The 19,886-nt window shown below is 41.4% G+C and overlaps 1 protein-coding gene across 1 annotated transcript in view; it reads right to left on the bottom strand.

Annotated features, from left to right (window-relative positions):
- Nucleotides 1-19,427, bottom strand: part of mtbp (MDM2 binding protein) — a 38,443-nt gene extending 19,016 nt beyond the window's left edge. The window contains exons 1-12 of the mRNA XM_083760987.1: nt 19,218-19,427; nt 18,592-18,675; nt 18,230-18,303; nt 17,929-18,074; nt 16,106-16,164; nt 15,111-15,255; nt 13,284-13,398; nt 8,936-9,040; nt 4,730-4,824; nt 4,093-4,159; nt 3,364-3,481; nt 2,622-2,801 (exon numbers count right to left, since the gene is read on the bottom strand). Of these exons, the coding sequence (XP_083617113.1) occupies nt 2,622-2,801; nt 3,364-3,481; nt 4,093-4,159; nt 4,730-4,824; nt 8,936-9,040; nt 13,284-13,398; nt 15,111-15,255; nt 16,106-16,164; nt 17,929-18,074; nt 18,230-18,303; nt 18,592-18,675; nt 19,218-19,287 (1,258 nt within the window). The 5' untranslated portion in view covers nt 19,288-19,427. The remainder of the gene's footprint in view (nt 1-2,621; nt 2,802-3,363; nt 3,482-4,092; nt 4,160-4,729; nt 4,825-8,935; nt 9,041-13,283; nt 13,399-15,110; nt 15,256-16,105; nt 16,165-17,928; nt 18,075-18,229; nt 18,304-18,591; nt 18,676-19,217) is intronic.
- Nucleotides 19,428-19,886: the final 459 nt, after the last annotated feature.

The following is a 19,886-nucleotide window of genomic DNA, read 5'->3' as shown; positions in this document are numbered from 1 at the left end:
GTATTGATCCCAGTAGAAATTGGGAGAAATACCTCTATGCATTTGACCCTTCCTATTAGGAACAGTGTAGTGTACAACACTAGGGGCCTACAGGGAGCAGCCAGTTCCCACAGCTCACAGCTCCACACAAAGCCGAGGAGCAGGGGATCAAACCGGTGACCTTCCGGTTCACAGACGGCCGCTCTATCTGGTGCAATGTACTATATAGTTGCTGTCGAACATAAACCTTGTATATCCATATTTCAAATGGGGTAAATTAATGCTTCGACATACTACAGTGTCACACAAAAGTAGTATAAATAGAAGATCTACTATGTGTCGCAATGTGATGCATTGTGAGCTTTATAAATGTGCTAGTTTTGCTACTTTTTGTGAAGGTGAAAATGGTTACGCGTGTCTATGGGTTTTATAAATATTTAACCAATGAAAAGTGTTTAACAAGTTGTACAAAGAACAGGAACATAAAAAGGCACAACTTTGTCAAAGAGGAATGTTTTACTTTTAGGGGAGAAAATTGTAAGAACAAGATTTACAGATCCAACGATTCCTCAATATGTTTTATCTGTGTCCGGCGGGTCATTATATTCCACCACACACATCCAAACAATCTTCAATATGTATGTATTCCTCTCTCTCACTCACTCCCTCCAGTCCAATGCTCTCCGTCGATCCTTCTCTTTCCCTTCAACTTTCTCCATCCATTCAATCACTTCATCTTACCTTGGAGGCAGAATGGCTTCCAGCATAATGCCCTGATTAGCAGTATAACAGAACAAAGGTCTTGAAAGGACACACTACCACAATGGGGTTGTACCAGAGGAGAAGGGAGATGCAGAGTCAGAGAGAGATAATATAGTGATATAGTGCATGAGCCAATCTGGAACATGGATTGATGTTCAATGACACCTCTTACTTCAAGTTCAGACACTCTTGTCACCACACAGGGAAGACATCCATTCTAGAGTTGGAAAACTTGGTTTTCTTTCCTTTTGTTACGGCGTGACCCTGAAGGCACCAGCCATCTACAACAGGGTTGGTTGGTCTGTTTGTATGTATTCTTCAGACTACAGTTACGTCACACGTGATTTATCAATCATCCGATATGATGTTGAAAATCAACTCGGCCCATAGAAACCATAGAGAAAAGGCTATATCTTTATTGGATATTTTGTGGCTCTAGACTAGATGTCCACCAACTACATTTGTGGGCTTCAGCCAAGTGAGCCAGCAAACTATAAACTGAAATTGACACGTTGTGTACTTAAATAAAGTACACGAAGATAGCCTGCACTTGTCTGGACTATTAATCCACAAGCATAGAGATCATTATTTTGAGTTCGGTAATATTTTATTTCCTTGATAGTCCCGGTATTACTTAAATTTGCTTAATTAATTCCATTATCTAAAATTAAAATATGATGCGCTGGTAATATTGATTATCAACAGTGTGTTAAGTGCCTCCATTCTCCCCAGATTTGATTTACTGTACTTACGTACAGTATATCTGTCTTAAATGTCCAAATAGCAGATGAGGACTAATGAGAAAAGCATTAAACCACTTTCATCTTGGCATCCCTCTTTTGGGCAGATGATTTGATTTAATCACGCTCACACCAGGCCTGAGTTAAACTAATTCTGAGCTGGCTGTGACACCTGTCCTGTACACAACTGCATGAGCATACAACCACACATCCGTGTCAGAAGCGTTGTAGCCAACGCATGCCGAAGTGTCAGGAGCGTCAATTTCCCAGGTTGTCTTGCCGTTTGTGGACAGTGGCGGTTTTCTGGGTTGTTAGTTTTTACTTACTGCACATTGGAGTGGTAGGCTCACTGACAGACAACTACAAGTGAAATGCCTGCCAAGTGTGGTCAACCGGGGCATTTCTTTCCTACTGGCTGACGTCCAGTCAAATTTCACCAATGCTGAACTCCACACTTCAGACGGGTTGAAAGTGCTGTGTCAAATGCTGCAACCTGATGCTCCACCCCGTTGCTCCCATGATGGCATGGAAGTGAATGAGACACTGGCGATTCTGATGTACATGTGTGACCGTGCCCTAAATCAGTGGCGGATTGAGGGTGTCTTTATTGTGACATTATTCTTCTGTCCCTACTGTAATACCATGCCCTGTATCTGTAACCTTTATTGCTGTGCTGTCTCTGGCGCTTGAAGTTCCCCCGCAGGATCTATCATTTACAATGTACATGTAGGCATAGAGCAGACGCTCTTAATCCAGAGCGATTTACAGTAAGCAAGAACAACATATGGTAATAGTAGTACGTAGTAGTAGTACGCCATAGTACATATGTATAGCATAGTAGCATAGTAGCATAGTAGTGAATATGTATAGTTTATTATGTATAGTGTATGTATAGTTTCATCATATAGATATTCCACTGTTACCTTCTTAGCTTACGCATGTTTCATGATAAATGCTTTTATGTGATGTATTCCCATGCTTTTGTTCTTGCCTAAATGTAAGTCGCTCTGGATTAAGAGCGTCTGCTAAATGCCTAAATTGTAAATTGTAAATTGTAATACTTCAAATACATACCTAATACCTATCTATCTCAATATGTGTGCGTGCGGGCACACAGACATATATAAAGAAAATATATACCTGATGATGACAGAGATTTCTCTTGCAGCAACCCGGAGACTGTTGCCATGGCAGCAGCTCCATTGATCTGTTTGGCTGAGTGTAACATAGTGACCTTGCAGGCTCCATCTCCATCATCTTCTGACCCCTGAAGCAACAGGAAGAAGTGGGCACTCTCACCCTTCACCTCCACCTCAGGCACTATATGGCAAGCCACAAGGAAGTAATGGGTAGAGTTGGTTCACAGCAGAGTTAGAAAATGTGGTATTTTTTTTCTTCCTGTTAAGGGAATATACGTATGAGAAATAATTCGGGATGGCCTTATGAATGCTTGCATGGCGTAATTTCACCTGTATTTAAAATAGAGGGAGAAGGTGTGATTTCGATTTCCTATCCTAGCCTATAATGTATTGTGGGCAAACATCAAAGCCATTGTTTCCCCTGAACTATGGTGAATGTCTCGCAAAAAGAAAAGAAAAAATCATTATACGTCTTCTGTGCATTTTGATCGTCTCTTGACAGTCATTTGGAAAGAATATAAATAAATGTGTTAGACCGATTTTCCCCCTTCTTACGTCATGTATTAATTGTGCTTAGATAACCATTTTGTTCAAAAACTACAACTCATATGTTTGTTGGTTTTTTCATGACACGGCTATTGCCTCCTGAAACAAAACATAACTTACAGTACTTCTGTTGAGGGAAAGAAGAAAAGTGCCCAAGTTAAGATTACGTCTAAGCACCAGAATGATGAATATCCTACCAGGCAGTGACTTGGGTCTCCTGGCCAAGAACTCCTTCCACCGCTGAGAACTGAGCTGGCTGGCAGGGGGTTGGGCTATAGGGGTGACTACACAGGACAAACAGAACACGCCTCCCACCTGTGTGTCACACACACACACGCACATATGCACACACACAGTGTCACACACACACACACACACGCACACGCACACGCACAATGATCTTGATCAAATCTATTCACTGAACTTCAGAGTAGATTAGAGAGCCGGTATTAGTTCTCTTTTTATTTCAATCAATTACAAATTGGCTTGTTAAGACCACCTTCTCAGGCCACCAGAAGCATGGGAATTGTTTGAACTTTAACCACTTACCACATCAACTGCCAGGTAGTAATTTAATTAATCCGCCACGCCAATGTTTTTTTTTTTTTTTTTTTATCGGATAAAAAGATTTGTAACCGCGCTCTGCCGTTCTTTAGTTATCGTCATTTTATCTGGGAAAAGAGATCCGAGATAGATGCCTTTTTATAAATCCTTTAGTGTTGGAGTGGACTGGCTGGATTTTGATTGGAGCACATGATTTCGGGTGTATTCTTCTATGGAAGTCATAGCATCATTCATAGGTTGGCGAAGAGCGCCCTCTAGCATGATCACTGAAAACAGGATTTTTTTGCTGGATAACGTAATGGATTAACGTAATGGATTGTCGAAATTTTAAGTCAATGGAAGTCAATGTTAAATAAACTTACTTTTCCACGTAGTGACCTGAGCTGGTCCAACAGCATCTTAGCTTTCACTGACTTTCCAGACAGGCCTCTTTAGTTAGAAGTTAAGGAACAACACAGTATTAAAGAACTGTACAACATTGTGTACCTTTCATATATCGGTACTATATGCTTACATACTGTAGAACAGACGGCAAACAGGAGCAACTGTAATAGCTGCTAGATCCCTGAATTCATCAGACTATAAAATAGATCTTTCCCTTACACCATGAAATCAGGATGTAGTAAAAAAACGACAACAATGCCTAGGCAGATTGCCTGGCTTTCACAGTGGCTTCAAAGTCCACTTCAACGTAACTATAATTCATTATTACAGTCATTATGTACCGTTTGTTAGCCACGCTTTATCCCTTACTGGGAGTACCTGGTTAGCCAAATCTAGATTACAGGTCTAAATCACACACAGGTGTTTTATTCTGTATTATACTATGCCATCATGGGTTTGTAGGGAGACAGAACTACGTATGTGTCATGACAGCTGTTTGATGATACACCCGTGTATGAAGGGCCCCTTTTCATTTGGACGGATGAAATCATGACACAGCTTTATTCAGGTGTTGACACATTATGCACGCACATGTGGATGTAATTGCAAGGATACAGTTGAAACTGCGTGCTGGATGGCATGTAGCTGGGCAGGTCTGACAGATTGACCAACTGAACCAAGTCTAAGACTGGCCTGTAGTAGTGGAAGACCTGTAAACAAATAAAAGGGGGAGGAGTTAAATGCAGGGCAGGGGAAAAAAGCGATCTACAACCTCACGACGAATCGTGACGTGTTGTGACCTTGTAGATCTGCCATTTCCGCTATTTTTGGAACTGTAGAGGCTGAGCTACTGGAGATGGGTCTCTAGGCAAGGCACGACTGGTTGCCAAAGAATGTGATAGGTGGAGAAACATTATCGATGAGTTATGAGTTATAAGTTATAAGTTAATTCTGGCAAACTAACTGACTAACTTTTGACAAATAAAGTATTAAATCAACTCAACAAACCACTGAATCAACTAAACAACATCCACCAAAAGGAGGAAAGATAACAAACTAGAAAAAGTGCTCTTCGGAGCACAGGTGCACATGCAGGAGAAGGGTGCAAATCCTGCAGGCCTTTCATTGAGACATTTTGTTCCAAAATGTGTTAGCAAACATTTACCTGCTCAGGCCAATTTGAAAAGTTTGTCATTTCTTCCTCGGCCTAGTGGGAATGTGCGTGCAACACTTCACAGAAATAGCACAGGTTCAAGATTTGTGGCATTGTGTTCAAAACGGATGAATATTGCAAACTTTGGAAGCCAATCTTAGGCAATCCCGATGGAATATGAAAGATCTGACAGATCGATCTTGATCACATGACTATAGAGATACTATATACCGATTTGCATGATGTTTGGACAAAATCTGTAAGAATAATATAAAACAATGTGTTTTGCAAAAATCTGCCACCTGGTGGCGCTATAACAGGGCAATCTGAAGAATTCGGATTAGAGGTTCTGCTCTGGCAACCTGGGAATGTGCATGCAGTGTCACTACAATCTGGCCAACAGTGCTGGAGATAAGCTACGTGCAAACAGACTCTGCCACACCTTCGACCTGGCGAAGACGACAACAATTTGATTGATTGATTTGCAGAATTACAGTACATTTCAAGTACAACTCAATACAAAAACTGTTAACTGTGAGTGGACGACGTCATAAAGCATTACACTTGTTTACAATAGGGCCCACCATTTTCAATTCATCAAACATTTAGAGACGTACGAATATACACAACTATATAGTCAAAACATGAATAGGATTGACTATATGACAGACAGTCCAAGTTTATCTTTGTATTACATTTGAAAAGTAATGTAACCACTCTAATATTTACGTAGTAAGTGTTGGTTGAGCTTGGCATCTTTTCAAATTCCGCTGACCTTCTCTCAGTACAACGTTGGCTTTGTTCACCCACTGGAGTGTATGTGTGTCTAAGTTTAATAAGTTACTGGCAGAAGCTACTTCCTGAATAGGGGGATTAAATTCCAAACGTGGGTGAGAGAGATGGATATAAAGAAAGATAAGATATAGAGATGAGAGTAAATGAAATCATGAAAAAGGACATGAGAGGGGCACACAAAGAGCAGAAGAGGTAAAATACTCAGTTACAAATAGTAGAGGACCAGGCTAAGATATGTACTGTATGCACTTAATTTAGGAGAGAATATCTCAACTGTTCTTGGCTAATATGACAACCGCGAACAACTTGGGAACTATGGCTAACTATGGCTAACATGAAAATGACAACACCCTATTTAAAATGACCGCTATTTGAAACATGGCTCCAACTTCTAAACCGTTGGAGCTACAGATTTTCTGAGATGCTCAAAATTTTCAGAATACTCATGTTTGAATACTCAATAGACCATATGCACATGGCGGTCAGTTAATGGCAGGGTGCTGGAAACTAGCCACAATTTGCCAATGACCGCCCATACATCTAGACAGACAAAGTCCTATCTAATTCTATTAAATTATGTCAAACTCATTGCAAAAAAACTATTGATGGAATTGATGGCCCTCTGACTGAGACAAACAAACGAAGAGTGGCAGAATAATAATAATAATAAAAAACAGCACTTATCTCATCTTGTAAAAGATTAGATCACTTTCTAAATCAATAGTACTGAACAGGTAGAGTTTGGCAGATCTAATAACACCAATCTAAAACGTCAGGTTTGCTACTGGCACAATACAAGCTTTCAGTATCAGCTTTCTGGGTGTGTGTGTGTGTGTGTGTGTGTGTGTGTGTGCGTGCGTGCATGCGCGTGTGTGTGTCTGTGTGTGCACGCGCACTTGCACATTTGCGTGCTTTAAGTGATAATGAAGTCCGTTTTTTCTAGATGCATAGAGTATAATAGATTTGTTGTGTAGCTGTGGGTCTGTGTGGGTAAATTGTGTATTTAGGTCATTATGAACTCTGCCATCCCAACAGTATGGAGGTGTAATAGTTTTGTTGTCCTGAGTTTGTTTTATTGTCACACCAAGACAATCACCACCATCTGGCTCTCTGCACACAGATCTGATGAAATATATCTCTCTCTCTCTGAATCACAAACTCTCACACAAAACAAACTAAAAAAAACAATATCTAAAAAACTAATTCCTGTAATAACTGGTGGCCGCACACATGCAGTCCCATTTCCCACACAAAAAACATCTCTTTGATGACCACGGCGCGCGCACACACACACACACACACACACACACACACACACACACACACACACACAGAATCACAATCACACAATTGCTATTGCACACCACGTCGGTTATTATACTTTAGGATTATAATAACCAACGTGGTGTGCATTTGGTGATTCTGTGTGCAGATTAAATATGCGCATCATTCATATTTCTACCCACATGTGTGTGCATATATGGGTATATGTACTACTGAAGCATTTTAAATAGAATGTGTGTGTGCTGTGAAAGAGAGAAGATGTCCATGTTTAAATAGTGTCCTAGTATAGATCTCCTATGAGCAGTGACGGCTCCAGAAAATTGTGACTGGGGGTGCTGGCTATTTAGAGTAGGGGGGGGGGGGATAATGCATCTTCATTTACATAGAAGTGAGTCAATTGGGCTTGTTTGGAGGGGGGGGCTTATGGGGGGGGGGGGGGGGGGGGGGGCTAAAGGCCTATTCATAGTCTGGATTTTCGGTGGTGAGGTGACCACCGCTCTGGTGGTGAGCTGACCACCAGAGCTGAAATAACGTTGAGCGGTGGTGAGTAAAAACAGAGAAAAGGACTGGGCCGGTGGTTTGCTCTTCACCGCGGCTCGTGACGTCATGTTGTAGTTCGGTGGTCATCCCACCACGGAAAATCCAGACTATGTATGAGCCTTAAGCCTCCAACAGAGGGGGCTAAAGCCTTCCCTTGCCCCACCCTGGAGCCCCCCCTGCCTATGAGCCAATGTTATAAAGTGCTGCTCCTGAATTTTCCTTTAATTACCTTTAATGCAGGTGTGTGTGGACACCATATTGGACAATAATTCCCTGAGTGCATCTCCAGTGTGCTTGTATTGTTATGGTCATTAATCTACATCACAAAACTCATTATCGCTCTAAGCCCCCCCCCCCCCCCCCCCACCCAAACACACACACACACACACACACACACACACACACACACACACACACACACACACACACACACACAAAGTTATATTTCTAGTTGGGGTAAAAAGGTGTTTTTTTTATTTTATAGAAATGTGTGCTCTTCCGAGCGCAGATCTCCGCCAGCCAGGCCATGTTGCCTAACATTAACATTAGATCCATACGGATTCTGTTGAATAGGAATGAGATTTGATCAAATCAATGAAATTACGTTGCTGTGCCTCGTGTCGAAATGTGCATCGTGCACTCTGCGTTAATGAGCCTAATGTCAGTGGACATGACAATGAATGGACAGGCAAAAAAGGAGAACTTCCAAAATTAATTTAATTTCCTCCTTAATTATGCATTATTTCACCCATCTGCTATTAATCAGAATGTATGACCTGCTCAATCTGCTGATTAATTGCGGTGTCTGCGGATATTCATGTGCACATCTCTAGTGCGAATAAATACAAACATACAGGTAGTACAGTAATAGTTTAAACAGTCTGCTTCTAAGCACTTGACCGTACCAGATCAACTCAGCACCAGAAAAATAAACGTAAATAAAAGTGCACAATTTGCTTCTTAGTTGTTGACATATTTTTCTACATTGTAGCCAGGCTGTGAGAAATGGATGCAAGGAAATAATGAAGGACTTAAGAGTAAAGACTCACCTCAGAGTGCAGTTTGAGGTCTGTAGTGTTGTTGTGGGTTCTCAGGAGACTAGGGCCGTCCGTAGAACAGAGAGAGAAGCCTTCGAATTGCAGTTCTGACACACACTGAGGCACGAGTATGGCCAAGTGCACGCACGCGCGCGCGCACACACACACACACACACACACACACACACACACACACACACACACACACACACACACACACACACACACACACACACACACACACACACACACACACACACACACACACACACACACACACACACACACACACACACACACACACACACACACACACGAAAAGGTTGTCTTCTTTTACAGCACAGATGTTTGTTTACAGCCTGACGTGTGGAGCATTTTACACATTTTATTTAAACACAAGTTCTTCAGTTAATACTATTAGCCAACAGCTGTTATTCCGCAGATCGCCTATAGTGCCTTTTGTAAGAAATGTTGGATGCACACAGTAAGGTTAGTTGTTATGCCACACACACACACAGACACACCCACACCCCACTCATTATATGATATACACACACGTGTACAAGCTCTGGAGAGGCATTGAGCGTTCTCAGGCAACCTACATCCATTTGGGAATTCTCCTTTATTCCATCACTTCCCCACTGTGAAGCCTTGAACTGACAGCCTGTTTCCTCTCAAAGCAGGAGGAACTTGCGAAAGGTCACTTTACTGAAGGAGAACTTCTGTGCTTGCCTAAGCAGCATCCTCAAAGCATGACCGTGAAAGTATGAGTGGTTGGAGGCATTTATTTACCACTTAACCATGCAGTGGAGCTGATTGCAAGTTTGCAACGTAAGCTTTGCCATTTATTCGTCTTCTTATTTTATTCTGTGTAGTGTACACAGTAACATTCTCAGCATGAGGGTGTACAAATTGACCGAGACATGAATGTTAGAGAAGATCAAGACTAGATAAGACAGGAGAAGATTTATTATCCAACCATACATTTACCTTTGGTGCCACAGTGGTAGTTTAAATACAGAAGCACATGTTGATGCTGCATACTTTCTATTAAGACATTATGCTGGACGTACCAAAAGATGGACACTGTCCCTAAGCATTTAATTAAGTTAAATTAAGATAAATTTTAATTAAATGAAGGGAAACTGGAAATATTGGAGTGGTAATTTATTTCATCAACAGGCCTCAGCCAGTAATAGGGCAGTGTATTTTTACGGCATGTCTTCTAGGAGACAAGCCACCTAGAGACAAGCTATGTTCTATGTGCTCTGTCTATGTTGCCGGTGCGTCTGTCCGTGGCTAATCTTAAAAAATTGTAGTTCAATCATTCAATCAGCAGCAAATGTTATGCACGCTGTTTTTACGCCATTGATATATGGTATATAATACTGTATGCACCCCCCCCGCCAGAGGGTAGTTTTAGAACACTTTCCTGGGGGTCTTTATGCGTGTAATATGTGGCTAGATTTGAGCAGTGAGCCCAGTGTCTCAAAACGGCTGCCGTGTGTTAATTGGTCAGATGTGTAGGCCGCGAATGCTTTCAATATTTTCAAGTGCGCCCTGATCAAGAAAAGGTTGAGAACCACTGTTCTACATCCCTGGGAGTGAGGTGTAGCGCTACACCTACAGTTAGCTCTCAATAGTTACCCAAGCCATAATACTCATACGCTGAGATGTCAGTGCCTGGGAATGGGATTGCACCTAGAATCTTGCGATTCATACGGATGCCAAGCTATATTAAACAGCCTTTTTTTACGCCGTGGTTCTGTAGGAGGCAAGATGCGTCGGTCTGCATCATGTTTGTCTTTCCAGGGCTAATCTCACAACACAACACAACACACACAGTACCTGACCTGTATGTACCGGTATATATGCCAATGATGGCGCCAAACACCATTCAAATGCTGCCAACTCCCCCTGAGCCACAACAACTAGGTCTGGGTCAGGTCAATCAGAGCCATCTTCTATGACCTATGCCCTCACTTTAAAGCTGCACCATGTACTGTAACTTTCATCTTCTACCCTGCCTGCTTGCTCAGGGCAGGGATGACCATCAGGTCAAAACTCGTGTCAGAGGTGAGACATGACCTTTGACACCATGTAAATGTATTTTACATCGTAACTGTATTTTACATACTCTACCGCAAAGATTGGACAAAATTACATTTGATTGTATCCATTGCCACTTTAAACTACAGTAGTTCCATTATATTCTATAAGCACTGCACCCAATTGTTTCACACAAGTCAATTTATACACATTATGGTATTCACCTATTCATATTATGGGCCATTTTTACATATTACTGTTATCTATATCTTATAATAACTAAGTCTGGGTCCCTGAGCTGAAAATATGTCTTGCTCCCATTGCTACAGAGAATCTAGACTGTCCTCTACATGCCCTCTCTCCGGGCCTAGATCCTAGGCCTAGGTCTAGACTGTCCTCTACATGCCCTCTCTCCGGGCCTAGATCCTAGGTCTAGACTGTCCTCTCCATGCCCTCTCTCCGGGCCTAGATCCTAGGCCTAGGTCGTTTAGAGAACACTTCATCCTAAGTAGCTCCTACAAACACAGCTCATTCCCATGCCTCTATTGACAGTTTCTCATGCAGGAAGAGTGTGTGTAAAGTAGGATGGAGAGGTTTGTATTTCAACTTGCTTCTCCATCCATCCATCCATCTTCAACCACTTATCTGTAGTCTGGTCGCGGGGGCAACTGCTCCACCAGAAAGCTCCAGACTTCCCTCTCCAGAGCAACATTAGTGACTTCCCCCTGGGGATCCCGAGACGTTCCAAGGCCAGTGAGTCGATGTGATTCCTCCAACTGCGCCTTGGTCTGCCCCGGGGTCTCCTCCCAGTGGGAACGGCCTCGAGGACCTCCCTAGGGAGACGCCCGAGAGGCATCCTAACCAGATGCCCGAACCACCTAAGCTGACTCCTTTCCAGGCGAAGAAGCAGCGACTCTACTCCGAGTCTCTCTCGTGTGACTGAACTTCTCACCCTATCTCTAAAGGAGATGCCAGCCACACTTCATGACCATAGGTGAGAGTAGGAACGAAGATTGCTTGGTAGACATAGACACAGAGCTTTGCCTTCTGGCTCAACTCTCTTTTCGTCACAGAAGTGCGGTACAGCAATATCCCCCTGCCGCTCCGATTCTCCGGCTTATCTCCTTCTCCATCCTCCCCTCACTTGTGAAAAAGAGCCTGAGATACTTGAACTCCTTCACCTGGGGTAATGCCTCATTCTCTACCCGAACTGAACATACCACCGGTTTCCTGCTGAGAACTATGGCATCAGATTTGGAGACGCTGATCCTCATCCCAGCCGCCGTACACTTGGCTGCAAACTGGTCTAGTGAGAGCTGAAGATCTTGGACCGATGGTCCAATTTATATATACTGTAGTTACTGTACTGTACTGTGCTCAGTATACTGTATTGTACTCACTGTACTGTGCCCTCTACTGTACTTTGATGTAAACAATCTTCAAGAAATGACAGAGTTACCGTGTGGGGGTCCCCGGAACATCCAGACCCCCAGGAAGGAACATCGAGACCCCCAGAAACGTGCCCAGGGCTCATACTGTAGTGTACTCTGTGCTGTACTCTACTGGCCACTTTAGGTGTTGCAGCTGTCCGTGCTTGGACAGACACGTAGGCACATAGGGACACACATAGATGCGTAATGGAGTGGAGGCACTGCTCAAAAACACACGTTATTTTCTTTAGCTTGAAGTTCTCTACATTATTGGCATCACAGACAGTCTGCTTTCTTAGGGCATACCGAAAATCACTGATACTCTCCAACATGTATTAACAGTTTCCGTGCTTTGAATGGATTACTCCAGGTTAATGTCGCTGCCATATCGGACATAAGCAAGTTTTGTTTTATGTGTTTAATCCGCCGTAATGTAAACAAAAAAAAGAAAATTCTTCTTCGCCGCGGAGAAAGAGAGAAGGTGCATCTGTTGTGATAAAGAAACCGGAAATCGTCACATGCTGTGGGCTGCTAGGGCTTCTGGGAAATTGAGGCCAATGTAAACGAATGGGGTGCAACGCCTCATTGAGACCAGTCTTGTGTGCGTCTTCCGGGTGCACCAAGATGGTGGATGCTACACTCGGATCATAACAAACCAGGGGAGCTTTTTTTGCTGGATTTTCGCGGATTAAAAGCCCAAATAATTCAGCGTATGCTCTAAAGGTAATACAACAATCTCGGCAGTGAAGGGGGGTTGATTAAAAGTCCGGTAAATCGTTTTCCGCAGTCAAACTGTTAACAGTCTTGTCTTTGACTCTTTTGATTGTCTATTCTCAACTCTGGCACACATACACATCGGCTCTATATTTTGATGTCCTTACCTTTTTCTGCCTGATAAGTAGTCCTCCTCTCCACACCTCCCTGTGGTTGATACAGCTGTCCATTTCAGCAGACTCCACCACATTAGCGCTCAGGTAGGACGCGACTTTCTGCCACCTGGACAAAAGATTACAGAGGGTCACCTGATCACCAATACCATAGATCTGATTTCTGATATTTGTTGAAATCCAATGTGGGGCAGGTTTCCATGCTGATAAAGAGGGAAATTATTGATTTAACGCAGTTGTGATATCACCAACATATTCTACATATTATGTAGATTTTGACCTGGGTATTCGTTTTCCAACCAAGGGCCGGTATACAAATGTGATGCAGCTGAGCCTGAGGTGGTGTACTGAGGGTTAGGACAAATATGTGGGCGATAGTTTGTTCTCCATAATATACCTATGTCCTTATTTATTCCGTAACTATAATTTTTGAGTGGTGCAACCACGCAATGTCCGTGTTTCTTTTTATTAATCAAATAATTGAGAATGACATTGTACTTAGAATGTATAATTTACTAAATCAATTGATTAACCGCTTAAGACCTATTTTAAACTTGGTTTCACAAGTCTCTAGGTTGTCCTTGGGTGAGCCCTCCCTCAGCGCCTCCAGTCATCTCAGATCCTCCTTGCATCTGGCTAGCTCGTCAGTATTTTCTGTTCATTCATCTTTCCTTAGTACATCCAACATAGGTGGCTGAGGGACACACCCGTGAGGGACGCCCCTCATACAAATGTTGTTAATGCAACACCAAACCATATTGCAGAAAAATAGCAACAATAGGTGATTTACAAGCTCACAATGTGCCGCGATGCAACACATTGTGTTGTGAGCTAGTAGAACATCTGTAATTTTGATCACGTTATTTTTTTATTAAACTCACCAATTGTATAATCGATTAAATCAATTAAATAGCACCCATAATTTACTCACAAATACAATGATAAAATAGCAGATGAACAATGCAGCAACTGTGGGGTCAATGTTTGACATGCCGACCTTCTGCGGCAAGTTCACCAATGGTGACAGTTCCGCACATGGTGGCACTTTAACTTGCACTGATTGGTCGGCTATACAATTAGCCCAAGCTATTAACAGTACCCTCTCAGACCTTTATCACTTCATTCACCCAGGGCATACACTGGCTCTGCCATAATCTAAAGTGTGTTATTTCATAGAAATGTTGTGTTTTAGATTAAAGAATTAAGAATGAAAGTGTCCTTAAGAATACAATTATCGCCATTGAATTGTACACAGAAGGTCAGGGTTTCACACAGTGATTAGTTAGACGTTATAACATTATACAGTATGTTTATATCATTGTATGTTTATATCATTGTATATTTAATGGGAGATTAACATTTACTCTTATACAACTCTACAGTTCCCCCTAATGGCAAAACTTAATCTACACAGGCTACGTGCGCCCGGTGTTGGAATATGCAGTCCCAGTCTGGCACAGTTCCTTGACTGCCAGCCAGACTACAAGTCTGGAAAGAGTCCAAAAACGGGCTTGCAGAATCATTCTTGGCCGGATATATGTGCAGACTTTTAAATGGTTTTACACCATTTGGATTTTTAGATAGGCTATTGCATTTTAGATTTGTGTTTATTAATGGCACCTCTGTCTTTTAAAACCTGTGAGCATGCTGAAAGTTGAATAAACAAATAAACATGCATAATACAGGTGGGGCTGAGGAGCGCAATAGTATACTTTTTGTCAGAGGTTGTGAAACTGCAGTTTTAGAAATACATGTAAGGATACATTTTGATGTCTACGTTTATCGAGGACAGAATATATGTGCGCCGGTATGGCTCCTTACCCATTAGCATATTGTGTAATAACGGACATCTTGGCAGCGTGCCAGCAGAACATGTGTTTGAGGGCTCCCATCAGAGGCAGCAGATCTTTCAAACCAGGAGAGTTCTCAGTACAGCCCAGCACCAGCACATCCAACAGGGCTTTACCTGGGAAGACCATGAGAGAAGCAACATCAGCGCACAACTACTACTTATAGACTATTTTAGCTAATAAAGAATTACATAATTTTTCTCCAAAATAGGGATGCCAGGGGTAATGGTGTTAAATATCTATCTCTCTCTATTCAGAATTTCGGCATTTAGCAGATGCTCTTAATCTAGGGCAGAGCAATTTATAATAAGCAAGAACAACACATGGATGCATAGAAAGAGTCACTAAGAATCATGAGCAAGCTACATGTATATGTCACTGCCTACCCAGGCAAATCATACGTCTTTGTTTGCTACAGAGATTATTGTCCAATTTATTCAAAATACAGTGTCGGGTTGGTCTACAAAAATATCTCATCCCCACAGCACTCATTTTGAAATGTTATAATGTTCTATGTCCACTAGGTGGAGCCAGGTAGCAACTAACTCAAATAATCTACACAAAAATAGTTTGAGCACAGGTTTTGTTCTATTGTGCTGTACCTTAGAGTATATATTTCTAGAGAAGGCACCCAGAGGAAACCCTGAGGCGAAATGGACATAGTGGCCGGATTTGGTAGTGCAGCTCGAGCCAGCGCTGCTCCGTTGACTATCATTGCGCACGTTCATGTGATTGGGGCCATGACACGTGAACGAATGTTTCATACGTGAACGCGCACAAACGGCACAATGATAGTCGACGGCAGCGCGTTCATGTGTTTGTAACCAATCAATCCCAGAATGCACTCTGTTCCTACCAGGAAGGAGGAGTGAATCCGCCTCATGCGCTTTTGAGCAACTCAATGCAAGTGGATGGAAGGAGAACTCGGGTGTCTTCTCTATAGATATATAACTCTATGTGCTGTACCTGGAGGTGGTAGTTTGTCTGACAACTGGTGTAGTCCCTCTGCCGCCTCCTCAAACAACCTGTTTGACAAAGAAACATAATGCAACAGTTTAACAATGGTTGGTTACCATGGCATCTTCACTAATATACTTTTGCACATACTGTACATACAACATACAAAGAAAAACGCACACCCGTGTGAAGTGAGGGGCGCTAATATATTAAAGTCTAACTCATGTTGATTAGGTGATGTAAAACAAACGGTGCAAACACAAACATGAAACGCCATTAACAATAAAGAAACAATATAACGTAAATGACACATTATGACGTAAATTTTCCCTTCATTGTCAATGTGCTTACAAAACAAACTAAAGACAAACATTAAACCTGTGTATAGGAGGCCCCCTCAAAAACAGTTCTCAGGTATAATTCAAGCATTAAAATAGAGAAGATAAATAATTTTAGATCATAGTAACTATATACACTCATGGAAAAATCACACATGTGTGAAGTGAGGGGTGGCAACTGTATTTATATCGGCCACATGACGTCTTACGTTGTCACTTAGTGCCCTAAACAAACATTAAAGTCCATAGACTTGGCTGACAAACGATTTATGTCATAAGTGCTCTAAACAAACATTGTAATATCCTTAAAGTCCATAGACTTGGCCGGCAAACCGTTTACATAATAACAAAGATTTAAAATCCCATAGACTTGGCTGCCATATGACGTAATCTTCAAACACATTCCATTGGAGGGGATAATGAATATAGTATTTTGGGATCCATATGGGAAGGTCATAGCTCCCATGTGGATCTCGGACTTTATGTGGCCAGCCTGTGAACTTAAGTCAGTCGACCATGTATGAAGTATGGAGTTCAAATTTGGGCAAGGGATCATCAGGCCAACACAAGTAGCAGGCACAAGTATAAAACTTTTGAAGAAAGGAAGAATTTCTTTGGCCTACTGGCAGCGTAAACCCACAGGATGTTTAGCAATTTTCTGTCCAGCGCTTTGTGAGATTAGCTCCGGACACACACACACACACACACACACACACACACACACACACACACACACACACACACACACACACACACACACACACACACACACACACACACACACACACACACACACACACACACACACACACACACACACACACACACACACACACACACACACACACACACACACACACAGGCGAGGCTCTGCAGAAGGCTAGCCGTCTATAAGAGGGTCAGTCTACTCTGTTAGTAGTAGGCTTGTCTGTGTGAACGTAGTGCCTCCACTAATTATGTATCACATTTATACTTTTTGAAATACTTAACATTTAGTTGTATAATAACTGAAGCCACTGGGGCTTGCATTTGGCACCAACCTTGCTCAAATTTGAAATATGTAAGTCATAGAGAAGACATAGACATCTGCTGCACATACTTGCTACATTAAGTGTGAGATCCATATTAGATCACCATACACAATTTTGCTTTTCAAAATGAACACTACTAAGCATTTACAACGGCAGATGTACCATAATATGATAATAACAACGATAATATTGTCTGTTTAAAACTAAACAGACAAATATACAGGAAAAAAATTTTTTCCTATACTGACAAATATTATATTTATCAATATAAGAGGAATTTATTCTGGTTAATGTGATTTTCATGTTTTCACATAATTTATTGCCAACCCTTTCTTGTGAAAATGTGAACCCTACTTTGAGATTGTCATCTCAAAGTAGGATGTTACAGTTCACAACATACAGTAGGTCTACACTTATGCGCAATATCTTCATTAATAAACATTCAGATAAAAAGGACACTCACTCCGTCAGTGTTGGCTGGTCATCATGTTCCTGTCCCTCTTGATTGCTCAGAGATTGTAAACATGACTCCATAACATTAGGGCTGGCATCTTCACGGTCAACCTTTTGGACGTCTCCATCAAGCTCCTCCCAGTCTGGGCTACAAAACTATGATCAATAGTTAAGACACATTCATTCTCTGCCGAGAAAAAAAAGAATCTAGCTCTTTTTCAAATTATCAAATGATGCTCCAGAATTTAAAATGTTTGAAAGAAATGTTTATAACAGTGATGAATAGTACTAAATGTCTTAGAACATCTTACTTGGGCTGCTCCCTGACAGGCCTGGATGGCAAAATACCACTTCTGCACTGATGGACTGCCACTCAGAGAACAAGCTGGTAAAACATAATTATGATTATCAATAAGAACATGGGGGTGGGATTAGCCCTACTTAAAAAATAATGTTTGACATGTTTTAACATAATAGCCTATGTCATGATAATACAAGAAATAATTGCCATTAGCTCAGATAATTGCCATCTGGCGATTATGTAATAATTGTGACAGTCCTAGGAACACTGCAGATAAAGTCAAAGCATGGATAGTCGACTTGTTAGTTATGATGAGAACTGATACAAGAGTTAAAGTTATTATCAAGGCTATGGAGTCATCACACATCATACCTGGGAATACAGACGCAGCTCTTGTTGATTGCTGACAGGATATGTAGAGGAGTCTGTCAAAAATCTGCTTGGCTGGCTCCAGAGCTGAGATCAAGGACAGTTTATGACGTTTAACTTATGACTGAAAACAATAATTTCTGTATTCATTAGCATCTTTCAAAGTCCACTGTGTGTTGATTTGTATCTATTTATTCATGTTTACATCTTCACTGGATAAACTATATAACATGTGTTTATTGTTCAGTGTTTTACTTTACAAAGACGAACAGCTTGTTTAGTCTTTAATATATGATGATCTTATCTTTCAGCATGTTGTGAATCTCTCTCTCTCTCTCTCTCTCTCTCTCTCTCTCTCTCTCTCTCTCTCTCTCTCTCTCTCTCTCTCTCTCTCTCTCTCTCTCTCTCTCTCTCTCTCTCTCTCTCTCTCTCTCTCTCTCTCTCTCTCTCTCTCTCTCTCTCTCTCTCTCTCTCTCTCTCTCTGAATGTTTACAATTAAACAGGTGGCAACTCAAGATATTCTTCTTATTCTTTACAAAAAGTTGTGATTGTGAGGTACGTGTTGTGCCTTGTGGTAGAGTTGTAGCTGTTAGCTTTACCATTAGCCCGAATAGTGAACGAAAGCTTACGTTTAAAATCCTGTTTGGGGTCGTTTTCTTCTTTCTGGTTAAAATATACAACCAACACGTATCGGTCCATCTCTTTAGGTCGTTATATCACCGTATTACGATATGGATAAAATAATATCAAAAAAAGTTATCCTGTTCGCAGTTCGCACTCTTGTCAAATTTCCCGGTAGCAACAGTGATCTATAAAATGACGAAACAAACTTCCGTTTGAAAGTAGTTCTCACATTTCACAATAAAATATTATAGCGTTTTAGCTCATTATTGCTGCTGTTTATTTTCTTCTGGTTTAAGTTAAAGATGTCTCACGGACATAATAAGTAAGACTTCCACAAGGATTGTGTGTAATCACGGCAAAGGGAAATGCCTGGCTGAAACATAACAGCCAAGCCAAGGAACCATTATTTTGGTAAATGTGCGCTTCAGATAAAAACAGGAAATACAGTAATATGATGGTGGTCTACGGCTCCGTCTTTTCAGCTAATTTAGAACTTCCTGTCTGAGAGCTAGCTAATTTAAGACATCCGGTTGCCTTCAGAATAAAATAAGGTTATTTAATTAATAATTATTACATTACATTATTAGTATTATTATTACATTACAGTTATTGTAAAGACACACATTATGTTTCTGTGTAAAAAATAAGTAATTAAATAACATCAAAAAGTTATC

The sequence above is a fragment of the Protomyctophum parallelum genome (genome assembly GCF_964188405.1).
Source record: "Protomyctophum parallelum genome assembly, chromosome: 3".
Lineage (NCBI taxonomy): Eukaryota > Metazoa > Chordata > Actinopteri > Myctophiformes > Myctophidae > Protomyctophum > Protomyctophum parallelum.
This window is presented reverse-complemented; position numbering and strand designations above follow the sequence as displayed.